Source organism: Procambarus clarkii, chromosome 71 (assembly GCF_040958095.1).
Source record: "Procambarus clarkii isolate CNS0578487 chromosome 71, FALCON_Pclarkii_2.0, whole genome shotgun sequence".
Classification (NCBI taxonomy): domain Eukaryota; kingdom Metazoa; phylum Arthropoda; class Malacostraca; order Decapoda; family Cambaridae; genus Procambarus; species Procambarus clarkii.
Window position 1 is genome coordinate 12,380,224 of NC_091220.1, and position 16,272 is coordinate 12,396,495.

At 45.4% G+C, this 16,272-nt stretch overlaps 1 protein-coding gene across 1 annotated transcript in view; it reads right to left on the reverse strand.

Moving 5' to 3' along the window:
• The window catches only part of LOC123745537 (hemocytin), a 246,400-nt gene that overhangs the window by 144,833 nt on the left and 85,295 nt on the right, over positions 1 to 16,272 (reverse strand). The window contains 3 exon segments of the mRNA XM_045726149.2: positions 2,134 to 2,332; positions 4,894 to 5,110; positions 11,890 to 12,046. Coding sequence (XP_045582105.2) covers positions 2,134 to 2,332; positions 4,894 to 5,110; positions 11,890 to 12,046 — 573 coding nt within the window.

Genomic DNA, 16,272 nt, shown 5'->3' on the forward strand with positions numbered 1-16,272 from the left:
ACGGAACAAGGAGCGGATCAAGGAGCGGCCAGGAAGCAATGCACATGACCAACCACAAAATGTGTAGTGGAGGGGTACCCGAGGGACATCATGGACAGCAGGGTGCAGCCAGGCACTGAAGATAAGCAAGGAATGAGTGTCCAGATAGGGAAAAGACCCAGGTGTCGACAAATGGAACCAAAAGCACTGAAATGCGGGGCAGAGCCCCACAGGACAACAAAGAACAAGATACACAGACAAAGGAAAGTCACTGAAGACACACGCAAAGTGACTAAACACAACACACCACACCTAACACCCCTGTTAGGAGCCATTGATGCAACCCCGCCAAGCGGAGAAGTGACAGAGTAAACAAGGATAGAGCAGTGACCAAGGGTGGCACGCTTTTTACACGAAACAAATGCGTATAAATTGGATAAGTTTACATTTAGGAAAGACTTGGGTAAATACTGGTTCGATAACAGGTTTGTTGATTTGTGGAATCAATTACCACGTAATGTGGCAAAGGTGGGTTCCCTCGATCATTTCAAGGGTGGATTGGACATGTATATGAGTGGGATTGGGTTTATATAAATAGGAGCTGCCTCGTATGGGCCAATAGGCCTTCTGCAGTCACCTTTGTTCTTATGTCCTTATGTTCTTATGCACAAGGGGACAAAGGAGGAAGCTGAGTACCCAAAGGAGCTACAGACATGAAAAAGAACCTGATCAATGTCAGAGGAGATAGGAAACGGAGAGCACTAGGAAGCGACGTGGTGGAGGTAGACTCAACCTATAGGAGCAAACGTAGAGAAGACAGAGCCCAGACGGCTCTGGAAATTGCACAACTGTCGACCGACAGGAGGCAGGGCCAAAGAGCCAGAGCACGCATGCAGCCCGAGTACCATGGAATCTCACTCCTGGCTCACATCTCACCGATAGAGACAGTCCACACCACAAGGCACAGAACTGAAACAAAAACCAGAGCCAGAGACACTCGACCGGCCAGTAATTCCATCAGTCGAGAACTGCCAGTTGGATCGCCGGCGCGGAAGATCTGGGGCTTCCTTTTCCCCCCTCCTGGGGAGGGAGGTTGTGCAGACGGTGGCGCGGCGACGTGATGATGTCATGCTAGTTTGATAATTTTGTTTTGGAAGTTCTGTTCACTCGTTCGGCTTTCGATAGCAATATTTTCATCAGAATAGGGGTTTGTTTTGGGGCGCCTACCTTTCTGGGTGCCTATCCCGGTTGATGGCAGACATAGAATGCTCCCAACCACAAGGAGGTTTCTATAGGCCATTGCTCCTCGTGTCTCTCTGAGGGGGGTCAGGTTCTGGCTCATAGTCCCCGGTAGGCAAGAACTCCTAGCACTTTGACTGACGCCAGAGAGTTATACATATCCATTCAGCCTGGATAGCTCTGGGGAGCTGACGGGGCTCCTCCCAGAAAAGTAGTTAGTAACAGTTGATTGACAGTTGAGAGGCAGGCCGAAAGAGCAGAGCTCAACCCCCGCAAGCACAACTAGATGAATACAATTAGGTGAATACAGACCCACAAAACTACAATCATATTTACAGACCTCCAATCATACTTACAGACCCACAATCATACTTGCAGATCCACAACCAGACTCACAGACCCACAATAATACTAACAGACCCACAATCATAACCACAAAACTACAATCAGATTCGCAGGCCCACAATCATACTTGCAGACCCACAACCAGATTCAAAGACCCACAATCATACTCACTAACCCATAATAATACTCACAGACCAATAATCATAATCAGACCCACAAAACTACAATCAGACTCACAGACCCACAATCATACTCACAGACCCATAATAATACTCACAGACCAACAATCATAATCAAACCCACAAAACTTCAATCGTACTCATAGACCCATAATCATACTCACTAACCCACAATAATATTCACAGACCCACAATCAGACTCATAGACCCACAATCATAATCACATACCCACAAAACTACAGTCAGACTCACAGACCCACAATCACTCACAAACACACAAACCATCACACTCACATGCTAATAGTCAGACTCCCAGACCCATATCTAAACCTTAGTTCACATTTGTTAATGTAGAATTTAATCTCTTAAAAAAAATTGTTGAAACACTAACTGCAGTCACACAGGAACTGGACTTCATAGTCCCAGCAAAGGTCAGTTCCGATGTAGTTACTGGGGACCTCACACACCAGGCCCTCCTGCACTGAGCATCTTGCCCATGGCTGCTCCGTGTGGGGCCGGTGGGTGCCCACGCTACGGCACGAGATGTCCGCTATTTCATTCCTCTCGCACCATCCTGCAGAAGGCGACGTCTGAACACAAACAAATTGAATTAGCTTTTTAAGTCTGGTTTCTCTCAACAGGTGTGATAATTATAATATGGTTTTCAAGAAATATAAATTAATTAAATTCACAACAGGAATTTGAATAATAAGTGCACTTGATTAGTAGTGATAATGTTTAATTAAGTTTTCATGCAATCTTTCTTTATGAATAAAACAAAATGTCTGTGACTAAGGTTGAAAGCCAGCCTCTAGGCGCTAGCCTCACCCAACTTTGAAAGTTAATGGTATGGGGTACGAGATTGTCATATGCAGGTCGGAGCCGGCTGTACAAAGATCGTGTCAAAATCAACAGTGACCCCCCACATCTCCCACTGGAATCGGTGGAAGGTGGTTGGTGAGCCCCTAGATTTCTTTACTCAAAATGGATGAACATGAATTCAGTATTACATTTTCTGAGAGAGAGGGAGGGGGGGAAGGGGAAGTGGCAGAGAGAGAGAGAGAGAGAGGGGGGGAGGGAGAGGAAAGAGTGAAATTGAAGGGAGAGAAAGGTAAAGGGCATGGGAGAGGGGGGAGAAAAGAAAAAGAGGTGGAGACTGGAAGAAAGTGGTGAAAGGAGGGATGTTGCGGAAGAAAGGTAGAGAGGGGAAGATGTTGAAGGAGAGGGCAAGAGAGGAGGGCAGGGAAAGGGGAGACTGGAAGAGGGAAGTTGGAGAGGGATCCGGGCAGCCCCTCTTGTATCTACACATGAATCATGTGGAGTATGATAAGTGTCACAGGCCAGTCGGGGGTCGGCTCCAGTGTCACATTTTGGGAAATATCAGCACTTAACACCCCCCTCCTGTGATTTTTCATTAAGCCAATTCTGAAACATTGGTTGTGTTATCCATTGACTTATTTAGGAATTTCAGTACTTCTTTACATAATTTCTTGAGAGAGGGAGAGGGGAAAGAGGCAAGAGGGAAGGGAGGGGACAGAGGCAAGGGGGAGGGAAGAGAGGCAAGGGGGAGGAGGAGAGGCAAGGGGGAGGGGAGAGGGAGAGGCAAAGGGGAGGGGAGAAAGAGACAAGAGGGAGGGGAGAGAGAGAGGCAAGGGGGAGGGGAGAGAGGCAAAGGGGAGGGAATAGAGAGGCAAAGGGGAGGGGGGAGAGAGGCATGGGGAAGGGGAGAGTGAGGCAAGGAAGAGGGGAGAGGGGAGGGAAGAGATGCAAGGGAGAGGAGGAGGAGACAAGGGGGAGGAGGAGGAGGCAAGGGGGAGTGGGGAAAGAGACAAGGAGGGGGGGAGAGAGGCAAGGGGGAGGGGGAGAGGAAAGGGGGAGGGGGAGAGGAAAGGGAGAGGAAAGGGGGAGGGGGAGAGGCAAGGGAGAGGGGAAGGGGAGAGAGAGGCAAGGGAGAGGAGAGAGAGAGGAAAGGGGGAAGGGGAAGTAGAGGCAAGAGGGAGTGGCAAGGAGGGGGGGAGGGGAGGTGCAAGGGGGAGGGGGGGAGGAGAGATGAAGGAAAGATGGCTATTAGAACAGTGAAGAAGGGGAGGAAATGTGGGAGGGGAAATATTGGGGAAGAAGAGGTGAGGAGTGGATGGAGAAGGAAGGAGGGGGGGGGAAATGGAGAGGAGAGAGGTGAAAGAAGGAGAGAAGGAACATAGGGGGAGAGGGGAAAAAGATGGGGGTATGGAAACAAGAGATACAAGAGAGGGAGGAGACTATGAGAGGCAAAGTTTTCATCAAGTACTCAAGTGGCCACTTATGAAGCCTGTTCATCTTTACTTAATCACAGTGACTTAGTCTGCATTTGCTAAACAGTTTATGAGCTGCAAAGCGCTCCGAGGCCTTTTACAACAACAACATATGCTTGCGAATTTTTGAAACTTTTAAACTGTTTAATACATAATACACACGGTGGCATAAAGCAAACAAATACTTGATGAATCATGGTCTTCCACCCCTGATGATTGTATACTCAACACACTCCTTCATGTCTGGGACCATACCATCACTCCTGACTGAACTCTTCCACAACTTCATCATTAACAGTTTATGACACACAATTTTCTTCTCTCTCCAGTACAAGAATTATGAGGGCATGCTGGTATAACTACATCACATTATTTAGGTTGCTGAAATTATTCAATGAAAAGGCAAACGCTAATACACATGGTTCCAGCACTGTTGCAGGAGCTGCCAGAGCGAGGTCGAAGTCGACAACGAACTGCCTCCAACTCCTGATTTTCCTCGAGGTTGACTCCTGAAGTCTTTCCCAAAAGAGGGGGTATGGCTGCAAGGCAGTGGAGGTTTAGAATCAGGGTTTTCCTTCCCTTAGATGGGCTGCCTTCCCTGGCTAATGAGTCCCATCTACCCAGCTTTAACTCAACTCCCATCAACTTTACTAAAAACAAGTTTCCAATACCTTTTTGGCACTACTAGTAAAGATATTGGTTCCAATTCCCTTTATCGGGAACAGGAAGATTGCTAAGCTAATCGTAGCCCCCCTAGGACAACTGAATATATACCGACCATCCCCAAGGACGCAACCCACAACAATCTCACAGGACACTGGAACATTTTGTACACTATGTGCAGAAGAAAAAACACTCACAATAGTGATCCTTAAAGGAACCGATTCCATCTCAGCACTGCCGTTTAACGTGGCAGGGGAGTTCTTATTGATCCAACTTGACCATCCTTGACCACAAGACTGAGTGGCACGAGTTGAAGTTGGAGGAGCAGTTGAAGTTGAAGGTGGAGGCGAAATCGTGGTGTGCCGTATAGGACACGGCACTCCACGACAGCTCTTGGTCTTCTGGGAACAGTAGCTGTAATGTGAAGGGAATGCTTGCTCTATAAAGTGATCTAGCAGTGAACAGTGAGCAATAATAATAATAATAATAATAATAATAATAATATTTTATTTAGGTAAAGTACATATTTAGATGCAGAGTTACAAACATTCTGACTGATTTAAAGATAGAGGTAGTACATACAATACCTAAAGCCACTAGTACGCATAGCGTTTCGGGCAAGGTGAGGTGGGGAAAAAACACTTAGACTAAAACTTAATAGTAATTGAGCTTAAGGTATAAATTGCATTGAAAGAAAAAAAAATAAAAGCTAAAAAAGGGGGGAACATGGTAGAAAATAGCAAATATACAAGTTGGTCAACAAACAGCATTGTTTAAAGAAGATAAGACATGGGTTGGCATTTAGGGGTAAGGTATGCTACATGGAGTTAATAAGGTAGTACTTAGGTTTTCATCTTAAACTAGTTGAGCAACCTGTCCTCTTAAAAATAATGTCGCTTTTGGCCATTTACCAGTATGGCCGAAAGTGGACGTAATTTGAAAATGAAAAAAAAAATGAAAATAAATTAGGGATTTTTTTTCAACAACAGTAAGTTATGGGTCCTCTGGTAGGTTAGGTGGGCAGGAAATTCTCATAAAGTTCCAAAATGTTATGAAAAACGTTAATTGAAACTTTCCTTTTCTAACCTTACCGAGTAGGCCGGACGACTCAAACAGAAAATGGGACAGAACGTCACTTTTGTGAGTCGATTTCATTTCAAATTATGTCCAAATTTGGCCATAGTGCCGCGCATACGAGCCAAAAGTGAAGTTATTTTTAAAAGGACGGGTTGGGTTGAGAGAGGTAAAGCCTTTGACATGATTGGGAAGGTCATTCTGGGTCCCTTGATTCGCAGGGCATTACTAGTTAGATTAGGTCGTCCTCTTGGAATATCATATAGGTATTTGTTTCTGGTGCGAAGCCCATGGGTTCTGTTACAACCTTCTAAGAAGCTTTTAAGGTCAGGATTTACATTACAATTCAGAGTTTAAATTATATAGAGTTTACTACCACCTTCCAGATACGTTCTGGCAACCTTAAATTGTTTCCTGGGATGTGAATTGGAGCATTCTATATCTGTCATCAACCAGAACAGGCACCCAGAAAGGTAAGCACCACAAAACAAACCCCCTATTCTGGTTAACAATGAAAATCGTCAAACGAGAGGACAGAACACCCCAAAAGAAAAATGAGCAAACAAGCATGACGTCACACGAGACATGACGCATGTCTGTGCAGCTTCCCCCTCCCCCCCCCACTCCATGGGAAGAGGAAGCCCCAAACTCTCGCGCTGGCGATCCCCGCCCAGGTTCTGAGGCTGGATATCAAAAACTGCGAAAAACCGCCAACCGGAGGGAGGGAACAGAAGCCAGACCTGAGACAGAGTAGTCATCCAAAAGGCGGGACAAGGAATCCAGGGGTTCAGGCGGGACAAGGAATCCAGGGGTTCAGGCGGGACAAGGAATCCAGGGGTTCAGGCGGGACAAGTTCAGAATGAACCTCAGATCCGCACAGTCCAGTTTTGGCACTGGAAACAGGCTGGGAAACCCACTTGAGGGACGGGGTCGTTTTGACTACGCCCAAGAGCACCCACTTCAAAATGACTTGACGAAGTGCAGGAGAAGCAGCCTGCCCTGTCAGCCCCGAACCCCCGGAAGGATGACTAGCTGCCCAACGCCCCCGCAGACCGGATGACGTGACCGAAAAAGCCCACAAATCGTCAGACTAAGAGTGGGCAAACAGAGCGATCCCCCCCCCCATCACCCCGTCAACTTGGCGAACAGCGAAAGGGCTGACGCCCCTTAAAAGAAACCAAACATCGAACAGGTCGATCACCGCACCGACCAGACAATGCTGGCACCAAAGGTAACGACGGGTCAGAAACTGGCACCAATGGCCCACCTAGACCAGCGGAACCCTGAACCCTGGTACGACCCCTCCGAGACGGCTGAGAACGACCACCCCGGGAGAATCAATAAATCCGACATAGGACAATAACTAGACGAAGCCGCTTGCAGAAACTGCGAGACTGCAGCCTCTGCAAACAGCAACGGACAAAACAGAGACGAAAACCTAAGAGCCAGGGCCCAAGCGAATTCCAAAGAGAGGGCAAGCGCAGCCTGACGGCACACATGGTGTAAAGCAAAAAACAGAGACACCACCTCCTTTAGGATGGACGCAAAGAGCTTCAACAGTGCAGCCGATGCCCTAGCTGCCGAAGTCAGTGCAACAGACGAATGCCTGTCACTCAACGCCTCTACATCCTCCTCAAGCCAAGCAGAAGACAGCTAGAGAAGGGAAAAGAAACATAAGAGTGAAGCCAAATGCCCACAGGCGCGAATATCCTTCACAACCAACGATGTCGAAAGAAGAGCAAGCTGCATGTGAAGCTGGAAAAGGCCAACATCCCGAGAAAGCACGAGGGCGAACAAGCATGCATTAAGGTGCTCAAACTCTCCCCCCAGGTAAACCTGCAGAACTGTAGATGTTTCACGCCAATCAAGCGTGCAGATCCGACAGAACCCATGCCACGCCCCCAATGAAAATAATGGGCAGTCTGTCAGCCAGGAAGACTCCGGAACCTTCACACCCACCTAAAAGCGGGAAGAACAACCGAATTAAAAATTGGACGGATCCAACACAGAAGCAGAAACCGGGTCTCGCAAGAGGTAAGCACCAAGATCCTCCCGACCCTCCTTTGCGGAGATACGGGAGATAGAATACCTCCGGAAAGACGAAGTCGAGGTACCCAAAGGAGCCCGGAACCGAACCCAGAGAGGAGCCGAATCCAAATCATGCTCATACAGGGAAGAGGGGTAAGAAAACCCCCTCCCCATGCAATAATAAGCCCCATGAGGAAGGCAAAAGCATTCAAGCGGGGTCAAAGGGAGCCCAAGGCTCCCAGGTCGACTCCTCCCCAGCCCCAAGATCCCCTACGTTGGGACCCGGGGCAGAGCTGGCCTTCAAACACTCTACCCCTGAAGAAAAGGCAAGAGTCCAGGGGGAAAGGCAGACAAGAAGGGGGCCTGCTGGTGGGACCCAGAAGCCTCCGCAGGAGGAACCGGCTCAAATGCCTTCATCTCCGACCCGAATGGGGCAGCTCCCAAAGCCGCCTGAGTCACATTACCAACTAAACCTGTGCCGAATCTGAAACCCTAAGACATTTAGGAACCGGACACAGGGGGGAAGGTGCAGGATGAACCACAGGGGAAGGATAAGGGAGTGCGGAAGGAGTCAAAGTCGAAGCGACTAACGCCCCCAGATCCGGGTCCCAAAAACCAAAACGGGGCAGCCTCGGGGCCCCAAGGTGGGATACCAACCTAGAGCATTGCAGTAACCTAAACCTAACATGCAATGCGTATGCTGCCTGTGCCCTAACAGCAACATCATCAGAATAAAACTGCAGCACAAGCAGAGAACACGACTCGCAAGACTCTGGATCAAAGGTGTCGTTGACCCAACAGGCAGCATGACGGAGGCAAAACAGGTGACTGTCACCCTGAGATAAGGGCACACAGCAATCTTCAAACCCGCACAAGGCAGGCTGGAACTCGGGAGACACATGCATGGGTCCACTGAGCCCCGACAGGGGTTTCCAGGGCCCGTAGGGTAACAACTACAGAAAGCCCAGGCAAGGTGTTGCTAACCGGTTAAAAAACCCAAACTGACAAGGGGTAGATGATAACACTGAAAACCCGTGGGATGTGTACAAGCACGGGGGCCTAGCAGAGGGCCACCAAAACAGTATCAGGGGAACTATAGGCCTACTAGGCAGAACCCCCACCAGGCAAACAAAAGCAAAACAAAAGAAAACTCCCACAAAAGTACACCGTCCCCAGAAGCAATAGGAACCGGTCGCAAATTAGGTGGCAGGCCTCACAAGGCGCTTAGGGAAGGAAGCCCCTAAGCACAAGCAGCCCCAGCACTGATGAGGTACTCCTGGCCACCACACACCACACAAAGACAGCAGAGAACGCCATACAAGGCAAACACCGCCAGAGAATTTGAGGCCAGAGAAGGGTCTGTCCAGGTTAACACAGAAATAATAATAATAATAATAATAATAACGAAAAAATAATTAAAACTAAATGGGTAGAACACCTGGAGAGAAATGATATAATATCAGACAGTATGGTTTTCGATCTGGAAGATCCTGTGTATCGAATTTACTTAGTTTCTATGATCGAGCAACAGAGATATTACAGGAAAGAGATGGTTGGGTTGACTGCATCTATCTGGACCTAAAAAAGGCTTTTGACAGAGTTCCACATAAGAGGTTGTTCTGGAAACTGGAAAATATTGGAGGGGTGACAGGTAAGCTTCTAACATGGATGAAAAAATTTTCTGACTGATAGAAAAATGAGGGCAGTGATCAGAGGCAATGTATCGGACTGGAGAGATGTCACAAGTGGAGTACCACAGGGTTCAGTTCTTGCACCAGTGATGTTTATTGTCTACATAAATGATCTACCAGTTGGTATACAGAATTATATGAACATGTTTGTTGATGATGCTAAGATAATAGGAAGGATAAGAAACGTAGATGATTGTCATGCCCTGCAAGATGACCTGGACAAAATAAGTATATGGAGCACCACTTAGCAAATGGAATTTAATGTTAATAAATGCCATGTTATGGAATGTGGAATTGGAGAACATAGACCCCACACAACCTATATATTATGTGAGAAATCTTTAAAGAATTCTGATAAAGAAAGAGATCTAGGGGTGGTTCTAGATAGACAACTATCACCTGAGGACCACATAAAGAATATTGTGCGAGGAGCCTATGCCACGCTTTCTAACTTCAGAATTGCTTTTAAATACATGGATGGCGATATACTAAAGAAATTGTTCACGACTTTTGTTAGGCCAAAACTAGAATATGCAGCGGATGTGTGGTGCCCATATCTTAAGAAGCACATCAACAAACTGGAAAAGGTGCAAAGACATGCTACTAAGTGGCTCCCAGAACTGATGGGCAAGAGCTACGAGGAGAGGTTAGAGGCATTAAATATGCCAAAACTAGAAGACAGAAGAAGAAGAGGTGATATGATCACTACATACAAAATAGTAACAGGAATTGATAAAATTGATAGGGAAGATTTCCTGAGACCTCGAACTTTAAGAACAAGAGGTCATAGATATAAACTAGCTAAACACAGATGCCGAAGAAATATAAGAAAATTCACTTTCGCAAACAGAGTGGTAGACGGTTGGAACAAGTTAGGTGAGAAGGTGGTGGAGGCCAAGACCGTCAGTAGTTTCAAAGCATTATATGACAAAGAGTGCTGGGAAGACGGGACACCACGAGCGTAGCTCTCATCCTGTAACTACACTTAGGTAATTACACTAGCTTATGAACTGAAGGCAGCTGGCACGGTGAGGTCCGGGGGGCCCCCTCCCCCTCTCAGGGAGGGGAGGGCTGCACGGACAAGATGCGCGGCAGTAAAATGTGATACAGGTAATTGCTTGTTTGCTTGTTTCCTTGGGATTGTAGGGAATTTCTACCTCTGTTTTTGTATTGTTTTAGTTTCTTACCATGTGGGGTTTGTTTTGTTATGCCTACCTTTCTGGGTGCCTAACCCCGGTCGATGGCAGATAAGGAAATCCCCAACCACAAAGGGGTTTTCCAGGGCCATTGCTCCCTGAAACTTCTCTGAAGGGGCCAGGTTCTGGCGCTGGTCCCTGGTAGGTCTGAACTCCTTAGCTAATGTCCCAGTCTAATATAACATACATTAGCTCGATAAGCTCCAGGGAGCCGTAGGAGCTCCCCACAGAAAACACTTAAGACTAAAACTTAATAGTAATTGAGCTTAAATTATAAATTGTGTTAAAAAAAGGAATTAAAAAGAGGGGGGGGAAACATGGCAGAAAATAGCAATTATATAAGTTGATGAACAAACAGCATTGTTTAAAATAGTAAGACATGGGTTGACATTTACCCTACATGGGTAAGGTAGGTTACATGGAGTTTATAAGGTAGTACTTAGTTTTCATCTTAAACTGGTTGAGAGAGGTACAGCCTTTGACATGATTGGGAAGGTCATTCCAAATTCTCGGTCCCTTGATTAGTAGAGCATTTCTAGTTTGATTAAGTCATACTCTTGGAATATTAAATAGGTATTTGTTTCTGGTGTGGTGCCCATGGGTTCTGTTACAACCTGCTAGGAAGCTTATAAGGTCAGGATTGACATTACAGTTCAGAGTTTTAAATATATCGAGTACACATGAGAGGATGTGCAGTGACTTAATATCTAACATATTCAAAGATTTGAGTAAGGGTACCGAGTGCTGTCTGGGGCCAGAGATATATACTGTTCTAATAGCAGCTTTGTGTGGAGTAATTAGAGGACGTAAATGATTTTGGGTAGTAGAACCCCAAGCACAAATACCATAGTTGAGATAAGGATAGATGAGGGAGTAATAAAGCGTCACCAGGGTAGGGCGGGGTACAAAATATCTGATCTTAGAAAGATTATACCCATCACATGTTGGTATACTGAACATGTGTCAATATCCAAACATATGTCAGTATACCGAGCATATGTTATTATAGCCATCATGTGTTGGTATACTGAACATGTGTCATTATACCCATCATATATCAGTATACCAAACATGTAATTATACCCAACACGTGTCGGTATAGCATGCTAAACTACCTCCTCTTTTCCTGTCTTACGAAGATGCATCACAAAGATAATGGGATTACCAAAGCACTTGCTGGAGGGGGGAAGGGGGTATAACTTACCATGTGTGGCAATCATCTTTAGAAATGACGTCGCCTTCCATGTATAATGTTCCGTTAATCTGCAAACACTTCTTCTGGCAGTCTGTCTTAGGAACACAGTGATCGTCAGTCGCACTCTGATGCACCTGGCCTGGTGGGCATTCATTTTTGGAACACCCTGAAATCATCCACACAAATATATCAGTAAGCATTAAGATTTAGTATATTATACATTTTATCTATAAAAGAGAACGTCCATAAGTGTGTTTCTCTGTCAATAGTAGGAGGCCAGATGCTTGGGACTAGCCTCTCCCAACTATCAGCCATGACACATGACAGGTATGGGAGTGTCGTTGGCCAGTTGGGGTGCCCAAATGCCACTGTTTCAAAAACATTGGCATCTATAGCGGCTCCCTTGAGATTGTCAAGGGCTGAAATGAAATCACTAATGTATTTTGTGAAGTTTTCAGGCTTACTCTTGCCATCAATGATATAACCTCTTCCACTCTACCACTAACCGTAGGGGTGCCACAGGGCAGCATTCTAGGACCTCTCCTATTTCTTATATACATCAATGATCTGTCTAATGTCTCTAACATACTTAAACCTATATTGTTTGCTGATGATACTCCCTCATCTACTCTGACCCCAACCCACTCATATTAAATAATATTGTAAACAATGAATTTATCCTTAAACTGCGCATGGCATATACATAGGCCATGAGTAACATGTCCCACAGTGTGCATGGCATATATATACGCCATAGGGTGCCAGGCGCAACTCAAATGGCCCACGACTACACAGGGTTCACATCAGCTTCCTCAGGGCTCTTGTAAACAGACGCCATGTTTAAAAAAAATTGTGACCAATAGACTCTCCGGTGTGAGAGCCACAGTACTGTGGGAGCAACCAAGGCTGGCACACGCAGAATGAGCTAACAGCACTGCTGTTCAGCTTGTGACCACAGCATCGCCTAAAAATGTCAAAATAAATATGTAACTGCTATTATTTAGCAATGACAATAATACAGATGACCCCTGATTGTGATAAAAATGACCAGGATTGTGATAATAGCAGGATTGTTGTGATAATTAGCACTGTGTGGGAATAGTAATGTTGTGGGAGGGAGGGAGAAAGCGTCGTTTACTGACTGTGTGGCCACCTGTTATTGTCTGCATTCACCATACCACATCAGTGGTTCTCTATGGTGAACACAAATGTAGATACTTATATATAATGTGTGTATTAGTGTAATAACAGCAAAAGGATTATGTTGGGAGGGGCCATTTGCGTGACGGAAGTGGTGTCGTCTGCATGACTTGTCTAGCTGTGTAGAGGGTGGCCACTATGCTCTTTGGGCACCCTATAAGCTTAGGTGTGCAGTTATGGTGCATACAACATGTAGATACTTATATATAATGTGTGTATATAGTGTAATAACACTGCAAACAGTATTGTTGGGGAGAAATTTTAGTGCGCCCGACCTTGAATGAGTGAGGGAGGCAGCCGCCTGCTGACTGTGTGTGTAATTACCTAAGTGTAATTACCTAAGTGTAGTTACAGGATAAGAGCTACGCTCGTGGTGTCCCGTCTTCCCAGCACTCTTTGTCATATAACGCTTTGAAACTACTGACGGTCTTGGCCTCCACCACCTTCTCACTTAACTTGTTCCAACCGTCTACCACTCTATTTGCGAAGGTGAATTTTCTTATATTTCTTCGGCATCTGTGTTTAGCTAGTTTAAATCTATGACCTCTTGTTCTTGAAGTGCCAGGTCTCAGGAAATCTTCCCTGTCGATTTTATCAATTCCTGTTACTGTGTGTAGTAGTGTCTCTCAGTGCCTGAGCTAACTATATCAGCTTAGTTGTACAGTTGTGGTGAACAAAACATGTAGATACCTATATATAATGTGTGTATATAGTGTAATAACACCCCAAACGGTATTGTTGGGGGAGAAAGTTTAGTGCGTGTGACCTTGAATGAGTGAGGGAGGCAGACGCCAGTTGACTGTGTGTGTACCAATGCATCTTAGTGCCTGAATTAACTATATCAGCTTAGTTGTACAGTTGTGGTGAACTAAACATGTAGATACTTTTATGTAATGTTTGTATATAGTGTAATAACTGCAAAACTATTTGTTTAATGTTTTATGAACGTAATCAATGAACCACTAATATGAACAACATACTTTTAAGTATAGCGATGATTCACACATTTTATTATATAAATCTATCACATAGCACACTATTGAATAATATTACTTCAAAAAATTAAGAAAAAATCAGAAACATTGAAATAATTCTATATATATACTCTTTATCTATATATACGTCCAATACTCTCTCTATGTTCTTTTGTCCTACCACCACCTTCCTGTTGTGTTTTGTTGTGCTTTATTAGATATTTAAAGGTTACAAGTTGTAGCGTCCCTGTGTTCTTTCACCAACTTTGAGGTATACTCCGGAGCTGGAGCCCCAAGTGCAGTGCGTTGTTGCCTTCAACCTCGTTCTGAGTGTTCCTGTGACGGTGCTGGAACCAACCGTATTGGCATTTGTCCTTCCTTTGGAGATTTTCGGCAACGTGAAGAGGGGGAGACCTGCTGCATGGGTTACCTTGAGGTTACCTTGAGGTGCTTCCGGGCTTAGCGTCCCTGCGGCCCGGTTGTCGACCAGGCCTCCTGGTTGCTGGACTGATCAACCAGGCTGTTGGACACGGCTGCTCGCAGCCTGACGTATGAGTCACAGCCTGGTTGATCAGGTATTCTTTGGAGGTGCTTATCCAGTTCTCTCTTGAACACTGTGAGGGGATTGTCAGTTATGCCCCTTATGTGTAGCGGAAGCATGTTGAACAGTCTCGGGCCTCTGATGTTGATAGAGTTCTCTCTGAGTACCTGTTGCACCTCCGCTTTTCAACGGGGGTATTCTGCACATCCTGCCATGTCTTCTGGTCTCATGTGATGTTATTTCTGTGTGCAGGATTGGGACCAACCCCTCTAATATTTTCCACGTGTAAATTATTATGTATCTCTTCCGCCTGCGCTCAAGGGGGTACAGATTTAGGCTCTTTAGTCGGTCCCAATAGTTTAGATGTTTTACTGAGTGGATTCTAGCAGTAAAGGATCTCTGCACACTCTCCAGGTCAGCAATTTCTCCAGCTTTGAAAGGGCCTGTCATTGTGCAGCAGTACTCCACTGTAGAGAGCACAAGCGTTTTGAAAAGTATCATCATCGGTATAGCATCTCTAGTGTGAAAAGTTCTTGTTATCCAACCTGTCATTTTTCTTGCAGTTGTGACGGCTACTTTATTGTGTTCTTTAAAGGTAAGGTCTTCCGACATGAGTACACCCAGATCCTTTACATTTCCTTTTCGATCTATGTTATGATTTGCCTGAGTTTTGTACGTGGTTTCCGTTTTTATATTTTCATTTTTTCCATAGCGCATGAGCTGGAACTTATCTTCGTTAAACACCATATTATTTTCTGTAGCCCATAGAAAGACCTGATCTACATCTGACTGGAGGTTTGCCGTGTCCTCTATGTTGCCTACTCTCATGAAGATCCTAGTGTCATCTGCAAAGGATGATACAGTGCTATAGGTTGTGTTCTTGTCTATGTCCGATATGAGGATGAGAAAAAGTACTGGAGCAAGCACAGTACCCTGGGGGACTGAGTTCTTCACGGTTGACGGGCTGGATTTTATTTTGTTGACTATTACACATTGGGTTCTGTTGGTCAGGAAATTGTAGATCCATCTGCCTATTTTTCCGGTAATTCCTTTTGAACGCATTCTATTAACGCCATGGTCACATTTATCAAAAGCTTTTGCGAAATCTGTGTAAATTACATCAGCGTTTTGTTTGTCTTCCATAGCATCTAATGCCATATCATAGTGGTCCAGCAACTGCGACAGGCAAGAGCGCCCTGTTCTGAAACCATGTTGTCCGGGGTTATGGAGATGCTGTGATTCCATGTATTTTGTGATCTTACTTCTTAGCACTCTCTCAAAAATTTTTATGATGTGCGATGTTAGTGCTATCGGTCTGTAATTTTTTGCCTCTGCCTTATTTCCTCCTTTATGAAGTGGTGCTATCTCTGCTGTTTTTAGTATATCAGGAATAACGCCAGTATCTAGGCTATGTCTCCACAGAATGTGGAGGGCCTGCGACAGTGGTTTTTTACAGTTCTTGATGAATATGGAGTTACAAGAATCCGGGCCTGGTGCAGAGTGCATAGGCATACTGTTTATGGCTTCTTCAAAATTCAGTGGGGATAGGGTGACGTCTGATATATGATTTGATGTTGGTATCATATCCATGAAAAATTCATTTGGGTTATCAATCTTTAGTGCGTTTAATGGCTCACTGAAAACGGAGTCGTACTGCTTCCTCAGTAGCTCGCTCAT